At 39.1% G+C, this 24373-nt stretch overlaps 4 protein-coding genes and 1 long non-coding RNA gene across 7 annotated transcripts; 1 reads left to right on the plus strand and 4 right to left on the minus strand.

The window, feature by feature from the left end:
* Positions 1 to 214: 214 nt before the first annotated feature.
* LOC119554549 (zinc finger protein on ecdysone puffs) lies at positions 215 to 7576 on the minus strand. Of its 3 annotated transcripts, XM_037865511.1 has the most exons (4): positions 7390 to 7574; positions 5702 to 6065; positions 3270 to 3499; positions 215 to 2167 (listed from the first exon to the last, which is right to left on the minus strand). In XM_037865511.1, exons 2-4 carry the CDS (start codon positions 6002 to 6004, stop codon positions 622 to 624), a joined length of 2079 nt encoding a protein of 692 aa, XP_037721439.1. In that variant the 5' UTR covers positions 6005 to 6065; positions 7390 to 7574; the 3' UTR covers positions 215 to 621. The 3 variants fall into 3 exon arrangements, with proteins under 3 accessions (XP_037721439.1, XP_037721440.1, XP_037721441.1); XM_037865513.1 differs by lacking the exon at positions 3270 to 3499 and having other exon boundaries at positions 2002 to 2167; positions 7390 to 7576; XM_037865512.1 differs by lacking the exons at positions 3270 to 3499; positions 7390 to 7574 and having other exon boundaries at positions 5702 to 5840.
* A 1546-nt stretch (positions 7577 to 9122) lies between these two features.
* On the minus strand, positions 9123 to 16359 carry LOC119554649 (NEDD4 family-interacting protein 1-like). The gene is made up of 2 exons (XM_037865650.1): positions 16221 to 16359; positions 9123 to 11036 (listed from the first exon to the last, which is right to left on the minus strand). Exon 2 carries the CDS (start codon positions 11032 to 11034, stop codon positions 10225 to 10227), a length of 810 nt encoding a protein of 269 aa, XP_037721578.1. The 5' UTR covers positions 11035 to 11036; positions 16221 to 16359; the 3' UTR covers positions 9123 to 10224.
* LOC119554650 (protein spitz) lies at positions 11557 to 16358 on the minus strand. The gene is made up of 2 exons (XM_037865651.1): positions 16221 to 16358; positions 11557 to 12629 (listed from the first exon to the last, which is right to left on the minus strand). The coding sequence occupies exon 2, from the start codon at positions 12525 to 12527 to the stop codon at positions 11889 to 11891; it is 639 nt and encodes a 212-aa protein (XP_037721579.1). The 5' UTR covers positions 12528 to 12629; positions 16221 to 16358; the 3' UTR covers positions 11557 to 11888.
* A 331-nt stretch (positions 16360 to 16690) lies between the features above and the next one.
* Positions 16691 to 18397, plus strand: LOC119554651 (selenoprotein F). Its single transcript, XM_037865652.1, has 3 exons — positions 16691 to 16838; positions 16901 to 17019; positions 17557 to 18397. Exons 1-3 carry the CDS (start codon positions 16800 to 16802, stop codon positions 17933 to 17935), a joined length of 537 nt encoding a protein of 178 aa, XP_037721580.1. The 5' UTR covers positions 16691 to 16799; the 3' UTR covers positions 17936 to 18397.
* LOC119554652 lies at positions 17796 to 24196 on the minus strand. Its single transcript, XR_005219830.1, has 3 exons — positions 24041 to 24196; positions 23843 to 23960; positions 17796 to 17931 (listed from the first exon to the last, which is right to left on the minus strand). It is a non-coding gene; the product is annotated as an uncharacterized LOC119554652 (long non-coding RNA).
* Positions 24197 to 24373: the final 177 nt, after the last annotated feature.

Below are 24373 nucleotides of genomic sequence, written 5' to 3' on the forward strand. Positions count from 1 at the left end.
ATCAATGTAACACACTGTACGGCCGAAAATCTATTAAAATTATTAGTACTAACATCCCACCATATGGTAAACTGACCAGGAAGCAACTGTAGCTTTATTTTTCCGATGAACCAGACGCGCAGTCTCCAAAATTCGATTGCTCCATTTCATTGCCCAACAACAGATCGAAAGCTAATTTCCATTTCCTCTTAACCAAAACAAACAGAAATCGACATTGTTTTACAACTACTTTTGCTTTTTTGTTTATTTTAAAATTTGTATGATTACATAAGTTGAATGGTTGGCTGGTATGGTATGGTTTGCAGTGCTGTTAGGGGGATTTGGGTATTGTTCATATTTAAATCGAATCAATCAAGTTGTTTGTGTTCTCCCTCGTCACAGTATCAAGAAGTTCCGCCTCCAGTTACAATGTATTCAACTGTTTCAACGCAAAGTTGCTTGTCTTCTTCTCAGTTTCCTTTCATTCAGTTTTTATGCAAATTGGGATGCAAATGTCAAATTGCGGGAAGAGATCGATTTGATCTGTTTTTCATCCTCCTCCTGGGCGTGAATGTATATAATTTCTTGTATAGATTTTAAGTTTATGTGTTATATTTAATTACGAATTTCTCCGACGTCTACTTAGTAGCGGTTGTAGCGACCGCGGGCGCGTTGGCGTTGCGGTGTGGCCTTGGGTCCGGCGGCAGCGCGAGCGGGAGTCGCCTTCTTGGCCGGTGATGGCGAGGCATCCGGCGTCGTCGCCGCAGCAGCGGGTGAGGCAGCAGCGGCCGCAGCAGCTGCCTTTGCCGGAGTCTTAGCTGGCGTCTTGGTTACGGGAGCTGGTTCAGCGGGAGCCGGAGTTTTGGCCGGAGACGGCTCTGGTTCGGGCTCTTGTTCGGCTTCCTGCTCCTCATCCTGGGCCTCCATCTCCTCCTCCCCGTTGTCCTGGCCGGCGCCATCTTCCTCGCCCTCACCTTCGACCTCCTCGTCGCCTTCGCCTTCGCCCTCTCCCTCGGCATTGTCATCCGCCATCTCTACATCGTCATCGTCGCCAGTGGCCTCCGATGGGTCGTACAGCTCACCCTCGGCTCCCTCGGTGGCTTCCTCGGCGGCGCCCTCGGTGGACGGGGCCTCTGTCTCCTCGATCTTGCGCTTCTTGCGCTCGTTCTCCTCCAGAGCAGCAGCAGCACGCTTCTGGGCGATCTTGGTGTCGCTCGACTTCTCGTTGATGAACTTCAAGAAGTTGCGGTGATGGGTGGCTGTGCGCGAGTGAATCTCGGCGGTCACCTCGGTGTCGAAGAACTTGCTGCACACCGAGCACTCGTAGCACTCCAGCTTGGAGATCAGGCCAGGACCGACAGCCCGCTGCCAGTTGTACTTGGGCAGGCGGGTGTCCACCTCGCTGGGGATCTCATCGCCGTCGGTGAAGTCAAGGATGCAGTCCTCGGGATCCACAGGCAGGGCCACTTCCTCCTCCTCCTGGCTCTCGTTGAGCTCCTCGCCCTCCTTGGTCTCGTCGGCGCCTTCTTCGCCCTCCTTGGCCTCATCGCCCTCGGCTTCATCACCCTCGGCAGCTTCACCATCGCCGCCTCCCTCCTTCTTGGCCTCGCCATCGGCGGCTTCGCCCTCCTTCTTGGCCGGCTTCTTCTTGCGCTTCTGGGGCAGGCGCAGATCGCGAGTCTCCTCCTCCTCGGTGCTGATGGGCAACGTCTGGCGTTTGCGCTCACCCACCTTGGTGTTGCTCTCAGCGGCCTTCTTCAGATGCTCGGCGGACAGCAGATGTGTGTCGTAGTCGATGCGAGTGGCGAACTCCTTGTTGCACTCAATGCACTTGGGATGCAGGAACTTCTTCAGCTGCAAATGTCCCTCCGACTTGCGATGGGTCGAGATGTGTCCGTGGAAGTTCAGGTCGCACATGGTGCAGTAGTCCAACTGGCGCTGCTTGCTCTTGCCCATGCGCTTCAAGCGGTCAAACTCGATCGACTTGAGCTGCTCGGCGATCTTGGCCTCCTGGCGGATCATGTTGGCCTTGAGGCGGTAGCTCTCCTCAATACCCTCGCGCATCATCAGATGGGTGCGTCCCTTGATGTGGTTCTCGAACGAGTTGGCGTCCCACATGTGCTTCTTGCACAGATGACAGTAGAACATGTCGTTTGGCACACTAGCGTAGGGCGACTCCTTGGTGGGGCTATAGAATTTGATCACAGATCATTGGTTTTTGAGGGGGAAGGAATAAAGAAAGGTACATTTATTAGTTGTGAATCTTAAATGTATAGACGGGGATGCGTCTGGTCTGGCTCTAGGGAAGAGAATACAATATTAGAGGGATAGAGAATGATTTTCGCTGCAATTTATACTTATGATACGTACAGTACAGATGGCGATAGATGAGTCATACAATAGTGAATTTCTTTTGCTATGGTTTTGATGCGTTTTGAAAGTGAGTATTAATGGTTTGCCGAAAGAAATATGCCGTAAACCTATTTTATGATCAAATAAGTCAAATCATATAAAAGCCAAACTTGACTAAGCATTTCATATACAATTCTTATTTCAAGCAAAGTACAATTAACAATATTTTCAGCATATTTCTTTCTACAAAAAAACTTACATTTATGATCTCATGTTAACATTAAAAAAAACAGTTGATGATAAGTTTTGATATCAAAAAGGAGAGATATTATAAGGAGTGATTTCAGAAATAATTTATTGGCAAACTTATATTATTCGTTAAGCTTTCATTACTTGTTAAAGTTTTGCATTTAGAAAATACATACAAAAGTTTTTTAAGAACATTCTCTCCTTTTAAACTTCAAAAATAAATTTAAAATGTAGGTACACAAAACGCAAAAAAATAAAACCCAATCTTACATTTAAGAATCTATTTTTTCTTATTAATTGATATTAAAAATTGTATGGATTGGGGTAATATTTACAACTATAGATTAACGGTTCCCTACCCAAGAGGGCGTGGTTCCGCCCACATTGACCACATACACACATTAACGTAAACAGCATCAAAAAAGGTTATATCCCTAATGAAGAACTAATTCTAATTAAATATACTTTTTAGAAATGTATGAGGAAAAGCAATTAGAAAGTTGGAATGCCTAAGTACTTAAGAAAAACTTTTTATATAATATACTTGAGCTGCTGAGTTCGATTTTTGTTTTGTTTGGTTTTGATTTTAGTGAAAGAAATCAATCCTTTCGATTTGGTGGGCAGCAAAAAATGTATTCTTTTTTGTTGTGGTTTTGGTTTGTTTTTGGAAAAGTTGTAGTAAGTCTTACCTCTCGATTTTCTTATCGCCAGGAGTGGGTTCCTTCTTTTTATTTTGGTTGGCATTTTTAGCCAAAAGTTTCTTGGCACGATCAAAAGCATTTTGCTTGCGAATACCGCCGCCGCCCTGCTTTTGCGGGGGCTTGGGTCCACTACCAGTGGCGCCACGATTTTGGAAGCCACCTCCCTGGCCACGACGGTTATTGAGACGATTGCCGGCACCGCCGCCGCGACTGACCATCTATATTGTTTAGTTTATCATTTAGGATTAACAATAACATTTTCGCACAATTCCGAATGCACACATGGGGCATATGTGAATTGATTTTGTTTTGATTTACAAACAGAGACAATATTCATAGAGCATTTCCGAAAGATCAGAGACAATATGGCGCGGTTGGCCATTTACAATGTTTTGTGAGGGGCAGAGCAATCAAATTGAACAGATAATTGATAATTGCGGGAATAAATCGTTACAGAGATGGTTGGTAAACGTTGATATATAGTAAAATATATATAAATATACATGGTATATTTTTTTGGTCAGATCGACGGGGCAGTTGCGGCGGCCAATCAGTCGACGGGGATAGTTGGATATATATATTGCATACATATATATTTATTCGATGGCGTGTGGCGGCGAGTGGCATTTGAAAATGGAAATCGGATTTTTTGAGTTTCAGAGGCAGGAACGTCGAAGAAGAATTGGCGATGAATTTGCATTAGACATTAGAACATATAAATAGGTATTACATATTGTGGTTTTTTCGGATGTAATTATGTTGCACCATCAAGCAGTACCAGTACCAGATCGGATCAGTTTCGGTTTCAGAGCAGAGCAGATTAGAAGATTGCATTGCGATCAATATCAATCGATCGAGCAATCGGTCAATCAATCAATCAATCAATCAGTGGCGTCGCACGGGAAGCATCATATAGTATATTGCATCGCATCGTTGGTGAAGATTCGCATATTGGCCACATATTGTGTGTGCATCGTGCGTGTGTGTGTGTGTTGAGTGTGTATGCGTTGCGTTTTATAATATTCAATTTTATTTTGGTTTTTGAAAATATTGTTGGCCGTCAATGGAATTAATTTTTTGGTAGGGGGATTGATTTTTTGTCGATTGCAATGAATTATTGCAAGTGGGAAGAGGCAACATCAACGGCAACAACAACACGCAACAGCAACAACGACAACAACAACAACGACAGCAGCAGCAGCAGCAACAACAACAACAGCAAGTTTATATGCCGGAGCAGCAACAACAATATGGAATGCATTATTCGAAAAATGCAAGACGATGCGGTTTCGATATTCGATATTTGAGGTGTATTGAAAAGCATCGAATTTTTGAGTTTGGCATTATTTGTTTTTGGTTTTGGAAGAGAGAATAAAAATAGATAATGGATAAATTAGAAAAGCGTTGTGGCAAAAAGAGTCCAGCCAAGAAATGTTCGTTTGACTTGGCAATGGATTTTCGGATAATAATCGAATTATAAATATGGTAAAAAGGTAATTAAATGCTTAAGTACATCTAGTAAGAGAATAATTGCATATAAATTACTTATGATTCAATCTTGACATATAGAGATCATCATCATACTCTTTTCATCGTTAAATGGAACAAGTGTTGGCGGTACATGTTTTAATAGGTACATTTCGTTATCAATGCGTGTGTATTTATAATAATTTCGTTTCTTTTATTGTTTAATAATCCGGTTCGGTTCTTTTTCGTTTGTGCAGTTTCTACGGAACTAAAAAAGTATTGCATTTTAAATGGAATAAATGCGTTTTTATAATGAAAACCTTCGTCTACCACATCCATCCTCCTCCTTACAACCTTATATCCTGACTACACTGCACAAAGTTCTCAATAATATATTTTCACAATATTCTTTTGGCTAATTTATGTTTTCTCTGTTGGTTTAGTAAACTACAAGCTACGATTAGATTTTGGATCTTGTTGTTTATCTCTTAAAGGAAAAGCATTAGCTACGTTTGGCAATATAACAATCTAACTAAAGGTAAATAAACACAAAATATAGGGCTCTGTTGTGGAGTGCAAGTATAGGCGTTTTAGAAAGTGACCTTTTTTAAATAATTTTTTGAAACGGACGGATTACATTTGTAAATCAAATTTAAATAACAAGATTAAAATTAAAAGATTTTAATATTCTTAAAAAGTGTTTATAGATCGATAAGTATTCGACATCTCGTTGATATACGTAGACCTTTTATGTTGTCTGAAGAAATTTTACGTTTAGGACTAGTATTATAAAATGAAATTAAAGGACCTTGCGTTTTTCATTACATCTCCACCACAGAAATCCGATTCGGAGTACACGAATCGCGAAATAGTAATAAAATAGATAAATATAACAATTCATTCGGTTGGCATTGTCAACGTGTCTAAGGGGGAAATTGAACTTTTGTACATACCGGGCCGCCGCGCTGATTGCGATTTCCCATGCCGCCGCCGCCGCGGGGCAAATCGAGAAGCGATGGTGGATTCTGGCTCCTGAACAGGTTGTTCAGCAGATTGTTGGCCAGGTTGATGGCCTGGGCGTTCATCTGACCGCCGCCCTGGCGCATGTTGTTGCCAAATTGTCCGCCACCGGGATTCTGGGACTCCCAGGGTGACATGTTCATGCCGCCCATGCGATTGGCGCCCATGGGTCCGCCATAGTTGTTGTTGCCGCCTCCGAAGTTGCGATTGCGGTTCTGGTTGCCCCGGAATGCCATGTTGCCGTTGACCTTTGGGTTGTTCCCTAAACGATTCTGTGGATTTCCGTTGACCTTAACGCTGCAAAAAGATTGGGGGAAATAATTAGAAGGACTTTAAATAAAACTTATTGATATATCGGAGAAATTATACTTTTCCAGGTGTTTGGGTAAACTTTTGGGTTTATATTTTGATTTTGGGATTCTTGGGTTATGGTACTAGATTAATTGTTTGTAGTAAAGTCAGTGTATATAGAAAATATCAAATTTTTTTTATAGGAACGTCAAATTAAATGTTGTAACACAAAAATTTAAAAACATCATTATCATTATCTAGTTTATTACAAATATTTTGAGACCCTGGAAAATTATAATTTTACAAGCGGATATAGGTTTGGCTCTGGGAACAGGGGATACATAAATATTTCGGGATTTTCAGGGTTGATGTGCAGCATACCTGACCATAATTTTGATGGGTTTTGGTTTTGTGGGAGAGTATATGGGATGTGTAATGTAGGATTTGTATTTAAGCGAGAAAATTACTTAAAACAAGCTGAAAGTAAAACGGCACAAACAAAGAACGAAACAAATGTTGAGAGGCAAGCGATAGGATTATATTTTTGTTAGTAAGCCCTGATCTTTGTGTTTTCTGCGGGTAGGTCTTGAACCCCACAAAAACCCGTAATACAACCCCGCGTGCGTATACACACACCAAGCCGAAAAACCGAAGAATGAAAAGCAACGGGGAAATGAAAAAGAATTGGGAACAATTTTGGCGCTACGGTCAGCAGCTTACATTAATAACTATTAAAACGGGTTTGTGCGGCACTAACACTTGAATGCCCTTGTTTTTGGCCAAAAAAATAGGTAAAAAACCCTGGTAATATATTCTCTCACATTGAGTGGAAAAAAGATGGCGGCCCAGACAGTGCGTGTGTATAAGTAATTGATTCAGTCAGAAAGCCGGCCGGCCATGCGGGTGCAAAAGAGAGGGTGATAGAGATAACTACACAAAATTAGAAAGGAAACCCATTTCCCAGCAATGGAAACATGTTTTCACACCAATATATTACACCAAATGCATTAGTTAGGCCCCCAGCAAATATGTAAATGCACAACCACAATAGAGCCTCCTAATCAAAGCATATCGTGACAAATAAAAACAACTTAAGGCCCCCGTAAAAAAGGCTATTATCCAATTATCCCATTACTTTAGCCACAAATACACGCAAGGAGCCCCCAGGAAAATCAATAATTACTATTTTCAGATGCCCAGGGAACAAAGCGAAAAAAAAGTACCCAACAGATACACACTCATAAAAATTTTCGTTAGCCCCCCTCTCACCAACACACAAGCAAAGCGCACAAAGGTACTACGCAAATGGTGAAATTATTCAAAAACTTACGTGTTGCAACGGCGATTTGTCAATTACTTGGGCTATTGCACTGTAGACTGTAGTTTTCCTAGGATAGCAAGATGGCCGCCCGCGTGGAATTAGTCCTGAACGATCCGAACGACGAAAAAAATCGAATGATGCTCCGCTGCAAAAACACGTCCGAGTCGTTCGAATTTTGATTCGATTTTGAAAGGCCTCTCTCGTGCTCTCTCGTGTTTTACGTAAGAAAACGTAAGTGTCGGCAAACGTAAGTGTCAGCAAAAAAGCGAGACAGCCTCAGCGTAAGTGTCAGTAAAAAAGGGAGATGCAAGATGCGTCGTAAGTGTCAACAAAACGTAAGCCAACGTAAGTGTCAGTAAAAAAGCGAGATGCAAGATGGAAGATGGGTGAATACGAACGACGAAAAAAATCGAATGGTGACGTATTAGACGTACTAGAGGTGGGAAAACATCGATGACATCGATCATCAAAGCATCGGTAACATCAATGTTTGGCGGCGGCCAATCGATGATTTCCATCTCTATTTTCGAAGAGCAGGAAATCTTTTAACTTACGGGTCAAACACAAAAATATTGAAAAAACGATTTCGTGGGAAGAGAATCCATCTCGTATTCGCTGGAAATGCAATGCACTCCTCTTTTAAGTTCACTTTTAGCTATATATCTTACCATTTTTGGCTTAAAACATAACACACAATAAAATATTTATAAAGAAAAACAAAAATTTCAATACCAATTGACTGTGATTAAATATTAATATGTTTATTCTAAACATGCACAAAACATCGCTTTTCCGATGTTTTAACAGGCAAACATCGATGTAACATCAAAAAACATCGATGTTTCTGCATCTCTAATACTTGTTATACCAAATGGTCACTCTGAAATGAGAGGGGGTGTCTCCGCTATATCGGGTGGGCTTATCGGAAGCCGGGATTGGGTATTCGCTACGGCAGTAGGGTGTATCCAAAGGGTGTATGAAAAACACGTTTCCAAACCTTTGAGTAATTTTTTCAAAAAATTTGTCATTCGAATATAAATATGATTAGTTAGCTACTGCACGGATTCTTAGAAAAAGGAGGTCAACGTTGGAAAAACTTTTTTTTTAAATCAATGAGAACATTTAAAAAACGTCACTCTTTATCTTTCGAATCCCATACAAAATAGTTTTAATAATTGTGGTTGGCCCCACTAGAAGAACTCGAAAAAAACAACGCAAATACTCTAAACAATATTAACCTTACATATGCGAGTATTAAAGCAAAATGGTTAAAAATAAGTCGTAACTCAGCAAGATTTTCTTCCAAAGAGGAACCCAACGAAACGTTTGCAGGATGTTTAAGATTTAACAAGAAGGAAGAAACTTGAAGATTAAACCTGTGGTTAAACAACTACCAAATTAGCAGAAGAACAACGAACAAATCAAGGATAGAAAAGTCAGGATACAGACTTTCCAAAGCATCCATAAAGGAGCAAAATTAGGAGCTAACAATACCTATCCTCTTATTTCGCCTCGCCTTGCAGAGTGTAGTGACAAAAAAAATCAAATAAAATTATTAGTCTACTAGATATTATTAATGTTATGGATTTTAAATGATAATTTGATAACCTTTTAAATTTCAACTTTTTTTCTTACAAATTATTTTGGTTGACTTTATTTTCAAAAACTTACTTTATAAGTTGAAGTTATAAGTTAAATGGTTCCAAAGAGAACAAAAACTTTGGAATTAAAAACACCAGGTCCATTATTTTGAATGACATCATTCGATTTTATTGAATTTGCATAAAACTGGCGCAGATATTGCTACTCTGCACCCTTTGCAATGCATATGCATCGTTTGATTTACATACAAAGGGATTAAACATATTAAATGTAAACGTTATAATAGGCAATAATCATATGTACTAGCAATAGTTGTTTTTTGTGTGTTTAGCATTATTATTACTGCTGGCTCTTGTGTACAGTTAATTAATTAAGTACCACAGCGTAAAGTAGGCTCAAAAAAATATGTCTAGCATATTTTTCTTTCGACCTTTCATATTTATCTTTTATTTCCTTTTTTTTTGGTTTGTTTTGTGTCTTTGCTTGAAGTGCATGGGCGCCACTAAATGGCCTAAGGGGGGATTTTAGAGGTGTGGAAGGGATCAATAAAGGGTGATATATCCATACACATTTCACATACATTTACAAATATAATCGATTGGGGGGTGCAGGCGAGAAAGCATTCGCCTTTCACCATTCAACACACATAGGTAACGTCATTATGCTACAGTTGCCGGGTCCGTGGACTAGGTTGCGCTATTTAACATAGAAACTAGAGAAAACACTAACCCACAACTCGGGGTGTTCACGAAATCGCTAGAAAGTTTGGAACAAGTCCTTGACGGTGTGACATCGTATTTTAAAATATTTTCTTGATTTTGATATTGTAAGGGCGCTGCATCTTTTACAACTAGCTTTAGGTGTCTAAAAGTATGCAATACATTTTGTTTCTAAAGGAAAACTGAAGTCTAGTGTAATACAGTTTCTAAATTGCCAGCAGTCTCTGACATTAAAGCATAGGGACTTCGCCCTAAAATTAAACGGTCCGTGTATACAGGTAAATTTGTACATTCTTATTACTTCGGTTTAGATAGAAGTAGGACAGGACTAATACATTTAATGGCATACTTTCAAACTTTAAGTGATTTCGCAAACTCTCCGATATAAGTTCGCCTTGATTTTGTTTGGTTTTTGTGTGCCGGTTCTAACGGAATTGAGGGTTTTGGGAACAGGTAAGATTCGAGCTTCCTAGCCACCCACAACATATTTACATGGCAGCCACTTGAAAGCCACCCGGCGCACCTAGTAGAAGAATAGCAGCCGTTCTTGGGCGGAGGCGGAGAGCAGGCGCCACGATCGCTTGATGCTCACATACTGAATTAAAGCGCGTATGCTGATCAGAAAGCCGAAGGCGCAAATCAGCCACCAGAGCCAGGAGTTCTCGTGCGAGGCCAGGTCCGTCGAGTGCTTTACGATCAGCGTCCATTTGGCCAGAGACAGTCCGAATCCCGACAGGGCTCCGTATCGGGCGGCAATCGTGTGACAGAAGCATGTGAGCATCAGGAAGCCGATCCAGTTGAACAGAAATGCCACAATGAATGCCGTGATGAACATTATGTCCGTCCCGAGCAAGTTGTCCGTGGTCGACAGGCTGTTTTCCGGATCGCTGGCATCGATGGCGATAAAAGTGAGTGCCGGTTGTGCGGATCGCACAGCAGCGGCACCATCGCGCAGCGGATTGGGCGGCAGCAGCGGATTCGGCGGCGGGGGAAGCTGCTGCGAGGAGGGCAAAGTCAAAAAGGCGGGCGGCAGCTCTCCGTTCAGGGACTTTTCCATTTGCACCTCCTCGTAGGTGGGCAGCTTCCCGTGTATCTCAGGCGGCAGTTGTGCATTCATAAGGTCCGCCTGGCCCGGCAGCTGGACCTGCATCTGCATCGGAATCTGCATCTGGCCGGGATCGGTTGTGGCCAAGGTCAGCGCTGACATCTGAGCCGGCAGTGCCACCTGCTGGCCATGGCCCACGTTCGCCTCGTACGGCGGGGGAGCACTGAAGTCCGCCTTTGGCGGTCCCAATTGATCGTCCCCGGACGAAGGCTGGTTGTTATGCGGCATGACTGGAAAATAGGACACAAAAACGATGGGATTAGTTAATGATGTGGTTAGGGGGCTATACAAAGTATTAGGTGCCTATTTGACAGATTAAGTCATGATAAATTAGAGTCGATATTGAATTGTTTTAAAGTGGCCTATATGTACCTAAAATTAAATTTTACTTGTAATATCTTCATTGAAGTAACATTTAATTTAAGTTAAAGTATATATTTTGTATCCATAAATTAAAATTGTTTATTCCTTTCACCTTTCACTCATATAATTAATTAATGAAGTAACTTACAGCCTTTAATAAGCAGCAGTCCAGTTAAACCAATTGATTTTTTCATGCACCTCCGCAATAAACTGCCAAACAAATATCCATGCTGAATTTTGTGGGACTCGTTTACAATTCAATTTCAAAAGAATTGGACAGAATAAAAAAAGATTACATTTTTAAATTTTACAAAATCAATTCACTCACAACTTCTTGAGTAATTGATTTCTTAAATTTGTTTATATCCAAATTGAAAGCAAAGCTTGTTGTTTAGTTCTCGCTTTTATTAACGTTAATAGTTCACGCGGCGTTAAATAAAATTAGGTGTATAATAAATAAATGGGCGGCTAGCTGCCAAAATTGCATTGCATTACATCTAGATTTCTTTTTATCTCTCTCTGAGCAATTAGTTTTCGTTCGTTAATACTTGATCTAAATTTTTTAGAGGCACGTCAGTAGGCACTTAAATCTACAGCATTCGTCATCTTAATTGGATGGTTGCAAGAATAGTTTTGTTATGCAGTTAAAATAAACATTTGGACATGTTAGACATTCAAAAACAAATTAGCAGCCCCTGGCTTATTAGATGGCGCGAGTGTTAGTTGCAGTGCCGGGGGCGATTGGAGGCGACCGCCTGAAGGTGAGCCTCCTCGAGCGAAAGGATGCGGCATGGGCCAAAGGGACGTCTCACTGGGCGCAGGGGTCGCAAGCCATCCACCTCGTCCATTCCCTCATTCTGACAGCCACCGTCGGTCGTTGTGGTTGTGGTGCTGTCGTGCAGCTTTTGCTTCTGAAGCTTCTCGTGTCGCAGGTACAAGACCACACAGCACATGGCCATAAACAGTAGGGCCAGCGTGGCTCCGCTGACAATGCTGGCCTTCTCCAGCATCACACGATTCCTGGTCGGCAGATAGGAGCCATCTATTTCCTTATACTCGCACCGCGGGCCCATAAAACCCAAGGCGCACTCGCAATTGTACAGGATTTGGTTGTGAATCTCCACCGTGAAGCAGGTGGCATCGTTTAGGCAATACCAGGCGGCATATGTGGTTGGACAGGCGAAGATTGGAAAGGTAACATTGGGCCTCGGCGTTGTGGATATCTCCACATTGTCCGGCGGCAGGATCGGAGCAGCTGTTGGCCGCGGCTTGGCTATGGCACGCGATGAGCAGGCGGCTGTTAGCGGCAAACAAGCGCCGATTAAAGCGATGGCAAGCGGCAGATCCTGGATTCGCATCTTGATCTTAACTCATGGCAGCTTTACTTGGGAATGTGGCAATGCAGTGTGAGGTGTTTTCTTGTAATGTGGAATTCTTGGCTTTGGCTGGCAGGCGGCTGGCTGCAAAACAAAAACGAAGTGCAATTAAAATCAACTCAAAAATGTAAGCTCGTATTCGGGTTTGTGTAGGTTAATTGCCTGCCTAGCACCGCCAGCCGCCTTCTTCTCACAATTACAACCTATGCTCCTCGACCTAAGTGAGAACGAGAAACAGAAAATCGAATTTCATAAATTTTTAACAAAAAAATGACATCGTTTATTTACCTGGCCGGAATCGCGAGCGGAACCCAAGCGGCTGTTGTGTTTGCACAGTTTGCATTCATTATCGAGTATTTTGTTCTGGTTACACTCTCACTTAACATAACGTTCACTTCAGGCACTTCAATGTATAAAAACTTCATGTATTTCGATTTAGAAAAAAATAAATAGCTTAACCATAAGGTGCTAACGAGAAAATGCCTGGATATGTACAAACTGTATAAATGTAATAATATGTGATCTTCAAAATAAGATTTTCAATTTAACCGAAGATCAGTATCTTATTTCACATGATTGAGCTGCAGCGCTTCAATCGAATGTAATTGATCCCCATCCGGGAATTAACAAAATAATCTGAATCAGATTGGTTTCTGTTTAGATCTACAAAATGGATTTTCTGTCTTTTTGCTAAAACAACGCAATTCCATTGTTTATTTGTAAGACTAAGAGCTACCATTTCAGTGGGCACACAAATAAACAAATTAGTTTCCGACTTTTGGCCATCAGTAAGCCCATAAAATTAGTGCCTTAGTCGAAATCATTATCTATAATTAAAATTATACAGATTTTGAACATAGATGCCCTAAAAACATGATCTTAATTAAGTTATCAACTTCTTATTAACTGTTCTAATCGATCAAACAAATTGGAATCAAATTAGCTACTCCATGTTAACGATGCTAGCGAATGGAATTTAACCATTTATTATGAAAGTAACAATACAAACAATAAATTGAGTTTGTTATTGAACAGAACTTAAGGATAACAAAATTAAGAAAGCTGATCAATTTTATGATTTTGATCAAATAAGTTGTATTACCTATCTTAAATAATTAAGGTAAGAAAACCTTTCTTAGGACTTTCTTCCAAGTAAACAAAAACCATTTGCTGTATAAAGCCTTATAGGTCTTTCTCTTTATTTCGCAAAACATTGACTCTCCCACATATATGTACATATCTAAAAATAAAAAAACCATGCGTGCAAGTGAAAGTTGACAGTTGAAGTGATTGGAGAAGAGTGAGAGTGCGAATGAGACAGCCCAATAGACGCACGATATAAAAGTAATTAAGTTGACCTTTCGGTCAATTGAAACGTAAATTCAGCTGTGGAAGCAAAAAATAGTTAGAGGCAATCAAGAACTGCGTGAGTGGGCCTAAGATGTGCCTAATTTCTGCTAGTGCATGCATATGTATTTCTTTTGGTTTATTTTTATTAGTCTATGTGGGTGAGCCGGACGTAAGCTTAAATAATGAGCTAATAGACGCCAACGAGCTAAACGAGCACCTGGGGGCTTATCACCAATTGACCTCAAACAAAAGCGTCCACCGAAAAAAATATCAATGTGAAATGATAGTAGCTTTGATTACTTGATAACATATACATATGTACAAAGAGAAATATTTCATTAAAACATTTTTAAATCTAAAATTAACATATTAAATATTTTTTGTGTGTGATGATTAGTGCTGAGGCATCAAAAACTCCAACAAAGGTGGAGCGGTCTTGATAAGGTGACAAATACCATCCACAAGTGCGGAACGCAAGTGGATGCTAGGCGGTAATTACAGTTACCTGCGGATGAGTCAGATGTGCGGGCATTTGAAATATTGCAAAATTGCACGAAACCTAGAGAGATTGTTTAGTGTACAGTCGTACTTCAGGAGTGTAACCATCTTTTGAACATAGGGATCTTAAAAAAGTTTTACCTATGCCATTTAAATGTTACGAATCCTTCAAATAAGTCGAAACTTTTGAGAACGAAATATTTGATTTCAATCGTATACAAAAACTTTTTGGTTTAATTCATTGTTGTTGCTACAAATAGTAAAAATCTTTATGTAACTAAAATATGAAAATGTTACCCTTCGACTGTTAAGGAGTATTTATTAGGATATACTTTGACCCCTGGTTTCAATGTATCCACTTTTTCTTTATTATGACATTATTAATAGAACCAGATATTTAAATATTTATTCGAAACTGGTGACCAGTACGCTATTTGACTTTTCTATTAGTTTAACCAAACTATTTTGAGTCCGCATAGTCTTATCAAAATTTACTAGAAATCAAGAAAGATCGTGGTCATGGTCATGCATACTTTTAATTAATATGAACTTTAGTTCACACTTGATTAGATTGAACTACAATTCTTTAGAATAATCTAAAAGTAATTTAAATTGAGCTAGACTTGTATATTTTAGTGAAGTTTGTGGTTTATAGATCACATGTATTCAATGTCTATGTAGATAAGCTTGTTAAAAAATATGTTCTTGCTGTCCTAATAAAAATAATTTTAAAGGTGCAAAATCTTATACAATTTTAGAGTTGAACCTTTAAATTAGATATATTTGTTATAAAATAAGCATCCAACAGGTTTTAAAATAAATCATGATAAAATACGGGCTCTACGGGATTTATCTGGACAACTTCGAGTATCTTGTAAATACACAAAATTCATCCATACGAAGTTTTAAGTTTTGTGTAAGAGAAAGGAGAGGAGGGAGGGAGTAGGGGAAGTCGAGAGGGAGAAAGCAACAGGGCCGTCACACAAGGCGTTGGAAATTAGCGAATCGCTGTGGAAAAGTAACAACGCAGTTTGGGCCAGGTTTTGGATTTCAGCCGGAGTTCGTTTCGTTTCGTTGATAAGAAATTTGAGCGCGTGGACAGCTGCCAAGCAGCAGGTGTGCAAGAGGGAGAGAGGCGTATCGCATCTCTGGAATAGAGTGCGAAGCAAACCAGTTAAACGGGACCGGGAGCACAAGAGAGGCTCAAGATGCAAACGGAAGATGATGAAGAGGAAGATGGAAAGATGCAGATGGAACGGAGGCTGTCTGAATGGAAGGTCTCTCAATCTCAAGGGGCGATTTCCTGGATTGAATGAAAAATACAAACGCAAAACACCAACAGCTGCATTGGTATTGCAATGGAATAGAGAAAGAATAAGAGATGGACGCCGAGGTGGAGTGGGAGGGGGAGGACAACAACTGCGAGAACAAGTTTCCAAGCAAACGGCGCTTGTTGTTATTGTACACAAGGGCAAATGAATTAATTTACTTGAGTAAATATGAATTAAATAAACAAGTACACCGACACACAGGCGGACTTATCAGAGTGTGCACTGTTTTTTTTAGCACCTGAGTGGCGAAATCCCAGCAGAATTAAGATTATTAATTTGCTAAACAAAACATAAACACATGTACATACACACACACACGTACAAGGAGAAGGAGATGGGGAGAGAGAGCCTTGACTCTCTCCTGGAGCCCTCCTCCTGTAACGGTTATTATTTGTTTCCCTTTCTTCGCCTCGCCTTTTCGTTTCTATTTCTGTCCTCGATTTTAATTCGATTTGATTCTATTCCTCCTATTCTGTGCCATGTTCTATTTATTCACCTTGTTTTCTTCTATGCGTTGGTCGATTGCGATTGCGTTCGCTTTTCTCTTTTGCGCAGCGCTCTCTCACGTTTCCGTTTTATTGATTTTGTTCGAAATTTTGTTTTGGCCAAACACGCACACAGCTAATACTGTTGGTTTTTTGGCTGCACAGCGACAGTCGACGATCCGCCTTCGAGTGGCCTCACTGTATGCAATTAAACTAATTTAAAACTGGCTCACTTCGCGAGCGAAGCAAAAAAAACAAATGCACCAGGAATAAATCTTCGAGTGCTGCGCATTGCTATCGATAGAAGGGATGGCAGCGTGATGAACTATCGAAACAGGGCAAAATTATTAAATCGAATTGAATTAAAAACAAATGTATAGACTACGGCTTAAAATAAATAAAAAGGTTGGTAAGCACTTATAACATATTATCTTCTTACTTTTTAATTGTTTGAATGTCGGTTGCTAAACTACAGGTAACTATCGATAATACGTCAGAGCGTTTCGCTAGGCCTTATATCCCACCACTAAGCTGAGATTTTGTAAACACGACGTGGACGTAGTAAATTTAATTAGAATTTAGCCCTAAAAATGCAGCAACTTGTGATTTTTCTGCTGCTGGCCCTTAGCGTAAGTCAATCCCGTATCTGAAACATGTACAACATTCATATTTTATCTTATATCCTTTGCAGTGCCAGCAAATCCATGCCGAACTAACGGCCGCCGAGTGCCGGGAATTGGGTTTCATCAAGGCACAGCTAATGTGTTCCAGTTGTGACAAACTCGATGATTTTGGACTGGATACCATCAAGTGAGTTGCAGTAATCAACGATGCATCCTTATAGAATGAAATAACAGTTGTAGGTTTGGGATGCAAGTAGTTGAGACTGGCAATTGTAAAACAATGTTGGATATCGCTAATTAGGAGCACCTCATATGTTATTTCTCTAAAAACCCATACTATAGTAAGGCGCCTTTCCTCTTTTCCAAATCTCTGTCAACTAGAAAAAACAAATGTTTGAATTTTTGTATTAACAAATAGTTTTGGTATATGGATGTAGTATTTCCATTTTTTTTCTCAGGATCAATAGCCAAGTCGGTAAACATATGTTCGTCGAGAACTTGAAAAGTATAAATCGGAGGCTTAGATTTAAAATGCAGATCCTAGTGGTGCTTGCTTCTTATAAAAAAAAGATCCCGCCGTACTTATTATATTAAAAGTATAAAACATTTTAATATGATTTGGTTAAAGTTTTTGGAAGATCTCTCTTAGACAATTCGATTTTTTCATGCCTCGATTTCCGAAGCCAAAGCTTTTTCACAATTAACATTTATTTTAATATTTCAGACCCCAATGCAAGCAATGTTGCACCTTGGATCAACAGCCGGCGGCCCAGCGAACCTATGCAAAGGCCATTCTGGAGGTGTGCACCTGCAAGTTCCGGGCATATCCCCAGATTCAGGCCTTCATCCAAAGCGGCCGGCCCGCCAAATTCCCCAACTTGCAGATCAAGTACGTAAGGGGCTTGGATCCCGTGGTCAAGCTGCTCGATGACAGTGGTAAAGTTCAGGAGACGCTGTCCATCACCAAGTGGAACACGGACACCGTGGAGGAGTTCTTTGAAACGCATCTGGCCAAGGATGGTGCTGGCAAGAGTTCTTACAGCGTTGTGGAGGATGCCGACGGAGACGACGAAGAGGATTATCTGCGTACTAATAGGATCTAAAAAATATCATTCCCCAAAACAGTAGATTAATAAATTGAATTCACTAGAAATTCTAAAACCAGAACATCATCTCTCACACATACATTTTGAGTTAAGTAAAATCGAGGAATAAGAAAATGTCTTTGAAAACAATTTACAAACTTCAGTCAAAAACTGTTGAGAATGAAAATTTACATAAAAACTTACCTTTCGAAAAATCATTTATGAATACAAAAATTTACTACGTAATAGAAAAATCAGGATATTATCAATAGAAGCCGGATTTTATGTAATATATTTTTATTCTTAATTAGATTATTAGAGACAACAGATCTTTATGATTAGGCTGAAGTCTAATTATGAATTTTTTAAAATCCTTTCTAACTAATCAAATGTGGAAATGGTATATTAACTTACAAACCCGACTTCTACTCATAAATAACTGATATACAAGATTATATGAAAATTAATTCTTTATTATCATGTCATTCCGTTTCCCTACCTTTGAGTTTATGTGAGGTTTGTTAAAGAGTCTTAAGAGGTTTTTTAAGGTGGATTGTACATTTTACGGTTTGAAAGCGACTGTCGAACGTATGTAAGAGCTTTTTTTGCGCGCCACTCAGAAAAGCTGTAGAATCAGTTCGAAAAGGTTACTACTGCAATGCGGCGCCTTAGGTGAGAATTCTTGATTCATAAATATAAATTAAATCATTTTATTTGTTATCTCGTTATCGATGGGAAAGGAAAGTTCCCGGCTGAGGTAACAAAGTCTGTTCATTGTGGTCGAAGTTCTTATCGCAAAGACATCAGAATGTTATGTACATACTTCCCCCCGCGAAACAAAACAAGGCCACCCCCCTTGTGGACCGTCAGCAGTGACGTAGTAGGCTCACATGGTCGGGGGTCCTCAAGTCGATCAATATTTGATCAGCCTGTTGGAGTAATTGTGGTAACTGAAACAGCAAACAGCATATTTATGCCCGCCAAAATCGTAGCTGATGTCTATTTCCGATGTGTGACGCAGCCTTGACATCGGCCTCTTTCCGCTCTCTTAGTCTTGTTATGATCCGGATATTGAGCATGGGCAAACAGCTCCCCAGTTAACCATTTTATACTAAGATCACTTTTTTACAAAAATTTTTCTTAAAATACTTGGTGAAATTGAATGATTTCTTGAGTTTAAGTTTACCCTTAATGTATGATAATATTAATAATAAATTTAAATGGCGTTAGGCATAATTGTCGTTCAAAATATTTCTTGTCAGTGTCAAAAAATGCATCTTGTTAAAACTTATTTACTAATAACGAATTTTGGAAAGTCTCATCTAGATAGTAAAATGGTAAGATCGTTTGGGATGCTTACCTTATCATTCTCTTTCTCCTCCTGTTAGTTTTGGAAGTACATATATAAAATAATAATACGAGTTTAAGCAAGCAAACGTTTAAATGTGTTTTCACAATTTCAAAATTTTAAATAATACGATCCTAAAACTGATTAAAGCAGGAAAATATGCTGCATGCACTCGGCAGAGAGAGGAGAGCAAATAAAATTGCTTCTAAACTCTGCACTATCACCTGTTTACGTTTCATTACAATGCATATTTATACTAGTATTTCTTATTTGCCGTCCTTGTTGTCTATTGTTGCAATCAAAGTCGGCGTTTCACAGTGGTACAAAAGTAGAACTTTTTTCTTCTCGCCATATAAGTTTGTTGTGTAATATTTTAGGGCTTGCGCCACTGTGATGGACCCTTCATCTGCATTACCCTTGAAGAAAGTGCAACCAACCAACCTAATACATGTGCCATTACAATCCAATCCAATCTCGAACGTCAATGCTGGGCACCTCTGATGCATGTGGATTATTTTTAGCTCCTATCACACGCAGGCCCAATCGTACAGTTTAAATATATATACAGGGACAATGTACTCCTAATGTACGCACTTAAGACACGTGTCAAGTTAATAGACTAACCATAAATAAGAATAACTCCAACATATTTTACAAATATACATTATTCAACTTTTCAATTATTTCATATTAACTAGTTAAAATAGATTGTAGTTCAGTTAATGTGAGTATGGTCTACCAAAATAGAACTGCTTAAAAACTATAGTAATTATAATTGGTAAGGTATAGACGTTGAAGCAAAATTAGCATTTTCTGATTTGCACAGTGTTATCAATCAATGGGGAGGCGCTGTAATCAATACTAATTATTTGCTATTATGATTACTCCTGCGCACGCACACACACCGAGGTACGCATTACAATTGGAATCCAACCCAGTCGTAAGTTGCGGAACGTGTTTTAAAAAAACATAGTTCTGGGTCGTACCTTTTTTACGCAAAACAGCACGCATGCAAATTTTCCAAGGCAAATGTGCGTGCTGGGTGCATTCTATTGCGGTGCCTTCTAGAAGTGTTTCAGAATAATGCATCCAGAAGCATGCCCAAACACCCGATTCGGGAACGTATTCCGAAACAAATAGTTCTGGGTCGTATCTTTTTTACGCAAAACAGCACGTATGCAAATTTTCCAAGGCAAATGTGCGTGCTGGGTGCAGTCTTTTGGGTGCCATCTGGGTGTATTTCAATATAGTGCATCCAGAAGCATGCCCAAACGGTATTTCGGGAACCTAAAAATAGTTCTGGATCGTATCTTTTCTACGCAAAACAGCACGCATGCAAATTTAACTAGCAAATGTGCGTGCTGGGGGCAGTCTTTTGAGTGCCATCTGGGTGTATTTCAATATAGTGCATCGAGGTGTATTTTAGAGGGAATGGAAAAAAAAAACTCAAACCCGAAGGTTGCCGATGCCCATTTTTTTTACAATCGTCTTTTTTCGGTACTGTTTTCTTGACAAACAAATAATAAAGACAAAAGGGAACACGCAAGGAAGCGCGCGGTTTTTCTTGTCTCTTGCATTTCTCGTCAGTTGCATTTTTAGTTCTGAAAAGTGAAGTTCGTGCCTCGTGTTTTGAAAAAGTTTGTTGCTTTCTGCCACCAATTTTACATCAATATTTTCACAGGTAAGCAAAGTGTAGATAATCTAGTTCAATATGAGCACAACAGTACATTGAACATTCAAACTAATAACAAATTAAATTAATAAAATAATAATTATTTGAATGTAAATCGTACAAACAACAGTGTTAATGTGACAAAATAAATATATTGTATATTTGTAATATATATACACATGTTTAAAAATATATAATATTAAATTTCCCCTATATCTTTCAGAATCGCAACAAATGAATGGGCACACCAAGGACTGAACTGCGTAAATGATAAAAGTACATCAACAAGAAGGAAGCAGCAAAGCCCCGTACAGAAGGAGAGTGACTCCGATCAAAAATTAGTTGAGTTCTTGAGTATTGAAATAAAAAATAAATATGAAATTGAAATCCAGTCTTATGTATTCCTGGGGAAAACTTCCAGATATTTGATTTTTGAATGCTTCTAGGTGCATTCCTGGGTACATGTTACAGGTGCATTAAAAAAGAGTACACCCAGAAGGAGTTTAGTATGTTGCTTCCAGGTGCATTAAAAAAGAATACACCCAGAATGTGTTTAGTATGTTGCTTCCAGGTGCATTAAAAAAGAATACACCCAGAAGGTGTTTAGTATGTTGCTTCCAGGTGCATTAAAAAAGAGTACACCCAGAATGTGTTTAGTTTGTAACTTCCAGGTGCATTCCAGATATATGCTTCCAGAAGCATGCAACGGGTGCATTCTTTTTTGTCCCGCACCCGTGTAAAAAGAATGGACAGACTCATCACTTCCGGAACACCTTTTTGATGCCAGTTCATAATGAAAGAACGCATGCTGGAATGCTGTCATTTACGACTGGGAAGTCTCTTGCGTTCTTATCAATTGTGTGCCATATAGGCATTCAACTGGGGTGCATTCAACTGGCCTGCGTTGCAAAAACTACGATATATATGTATTAAGATTTTGTACATCCCCTGCCTTCACAGTTGAAATCAAAACTGTAGGAAACATTTTTAAAATCTCAATAAAAATAACTTGAAAAATTCTACAATTTTAAATTTTAAGAGAACAGATTTCAAGGATTTACAAAATTTTCTGAAAGAAATAATAATTTAGTAATGAAGTTTATACTACTTTTCTAGCAGAGACCTGTAATATTTTAAATATTGAAAAAAAAGTGTAATAGAATATAAAAATTGTATGTAAGCGGAGGGTCTGAGAAACGTTATAACGAAAAGCGCTACAAAAAATCAAGAATCTTAAAATACTGCATTTATTAGCTTTGTGTTTTAGCTTTGAAATATTATCATGGATATAAAGAATGTTGTATGACAATTTTAACGAAATTTACTTTCTATTATAGGTATTTAAAGAGGCCGATAGTACATACTTGTCTTATTATCTGGAAGCTCTTGTTCTTATATCTGTAATTGGAAGGTTAAGGGATCTGATGTTAAACTTAACGCAGGTCTTGAACTCCATATTTCAAAATAGTTTCTTAGTTTAACTTGCGGGCGTTAAAACGACTTTGGGGATTTATTTATATCGTGATACGACATTATAGGCATTATAATTTCCAAAATATATAGAAGTTTATAAGAATTTTCCTTAAATTTAGCATTTAGACTATTACTCCTTGTTGAGTCGATTTATGTAAGATGCTGAATTTAATCGTTTAAAAGATAACTTAAAAATTTAGCATCTTAATTTCTAGATTATTGAGTTCAAGTTGTATGCATCGCATGTTCATTTCGTGATAAAACTCTTTGAAGTGATGTTCTCAAACAGACAAAATTAGATTTTTTAGGTATGACTTCGTTTTTAAAAAAGGTATGTTGCTATTTACTTGAATGCGGCTGTTCGTTGAAAAGTTCGTCGAATAGAACCAGCTGGCTGTGGCAATAGCAATAGCAATAGCTACACAGCATTATAGCTACGGCAATGCCAATGTCCCCAAAGGCCCCCCGGGAAGTGGAGAGATTGGAGCATGGGCGGATGCCGTGTGCTGAAGCCCCATGCTGGAGCTGAATAATGTCGGCCGATTCTGGGTATGGATTGCGAACTGAAATCTGTTGTTGTTCCTCTCGCGGGAGTGCTGATAACATTTGCGCCTTTCGAGTGGCTTGGCGGTGATAACGATAATGACGTTATCGTGGCAGCGTCATCGTTTCCAGCTAACCCACACTCGCAGATTTAATTTCATGCCATTTTAACACTTAATTAAGGTCTAACATGAACGCGAAAAAATAATAAACATCGGGCTATCTGGTCCTAACGTTTTCCGTTTGGTTTTCGGGCTTTTAGCTAGTACAGTCGTACCCCCCGATAGATGTTTGGGGCCGCTCAAGTGCTGTTAACATTATAATTAAACATACGAGTGTGAAAAGTAAACATAAACAGCAATAAAAGCCAGCGAAAACATTTCAATTAAAATGCTTCGATATTGGCTATAATACTGATCTTGGGCAAAGAGGCTTGACTGTATAGGCGGTTTGTTTTTGGCTTACCATATGTGGGGCTTGCCCTTTACCGTTATACCGCTGATATCAGTTCTCCCACGCGAAATCCTAAGTTTTATCCCTCTCTTGCCGATCGGAAATCTCTCCTAACAGAGAAAAAAACCATGTTATTTTTTAATTATTGTACTGATCTTTCAGGATCATAATAGATCATAGTTATATAACCATGATATTTATAAATTGGTCTTATAAATGCAATCAACTCTCAAAAAAATTTAATCATTTTTGATATTTTAATTATAGTTAATGTTGTTTAACTAATGTCAGAAAATACTTTTTAAAGGGTTGAAAACATATTGATATCTATAAGAATTGTAACAAGTAAAAAGCTACATCACCATAATGATTGGGTTATTTAAACTAAAACTATATTTTATAGTCACATTTCTTTAAAAACTTAAAACACACTCACCAGCGGATATCCAGATAAAACAAAATTATTAACATTTTTCTGTATTGATAACCATTTTCTTTCCGTGTAGCTTATTAGTTTCTAGCTTGGGCTCTCTTCCTTGTTTATAAGTTTATGGCTGTAAAGATCGAAAACTTGATTTTGGAATTGTTTTATTTTCGCGCTTGTTTTATTTATTAAACCAAGCTGACGTCTTACGCATTTAGTGAATAGTTTATTTGTTGACTTCTCTCCTGATCGGTGGCTCTCTATCGCAGCACATGTGCAAATATGTACCAAGCTGTCTGGAAAAGTAGTAGAATTCGAAAGAGGAGTATTTTGCCGTAGTGCTTCCTCCAGTTATTCAATATTCCGCATTGAACTTTGACTACTAAATTTAGCACACACAAAACACAAACTGCGTCGCGCTTATTAACAAAGACACAAACTACTCACTCACACATACCTTTCAGAGAGCGGGTGAGCAATTAATAAATGTGCTTGATTACTATTTTTCTATAAATTTACATAATTTTACGTGCTATTATTCGA

The sequence above is a fragment of the Drosophila subpulchrella genome, chromosome 3L (genome assembly GCF_014743375.2).
Source record: "Drosophila subpulchrella strain 33 F10 #4 breed RU33 chromosome 3L, RU_Dsub_v1.1 Primary Assembly, whole genome shotgun sequence".
Classification (NCBI taxonomy): domain Eukaryota; kingdom Metazoa; phylum Arthropoda; class Insecta; order Diptera; family Drosophilidae; genus Drosophila; species Drosophila subpulchrella.

What these genes read in the sequence shown, in the direction of transcription:
- LOC119554549 (XM_037865511.1), bottom strand. Translation starts at nt 6,004, where the DNA reads ATGGCATTCCGGGGCAACCAGAACCGCAATCGCAACTTCGGAGGCGGC. An exon ending in GCAATCAGCGCGGCGGCCCG is followed by an intron (nt 3,500 to 5,701) that starts GTATGTACAAAA and finishes TAAACAATATAG; the next exon opens with ATGGTCAGTCGCGGCGGCGG. An exon ending in GGCGATAAGAAAATCGAGAG is followed by an intron (nt 2,168 to 3,269) that starts GTAAGACTTACT and finishes CAAATTCTATAG; the next exon opens with CCCCACCAAGGAGTCGCCCT.
- LOC119554649 (XM_037865650.1), bottom strand. Translation starts at nt 11,034, where the DNA reads ATGCCGCATAACAACCAGCCTTCGTCCGGGGACGATCAATTGGGACCG.
- LOC119554650 (XM_037865651.1), bottom strand. Translation starts at nt 12,527, where the DNA reads ATGCGAATCCAGGATCTGCCGCTTGCCATCGCTTTAATCGGCGCTTGT.
- LOC119554651 (XM_037865652.1), top strand. Translation starts at nt 16,800, where the DNA reads ATGCAGCAACTTGTGATTTTTCTGCTGCTGGCCCTTAGC. An exon ending in TTCTGCTGCTGGCCCTTAGC is followed by an intron (nt 16,839 to 16,900) that starts GTAAGTCAATCC and finishes TATCCTTTGCAG; the next exon opens with TGCCAGCAAATCCATGCCGA. An exon ending in TTTGGACTGGATACCATCAA is followed by an intron (nt 17,020 to 17,556) that starts GTGAGTTGCAGT and finishes TTAATATTTCAG; the next exon opens with ACCCCAATGCAAGCAATGTT.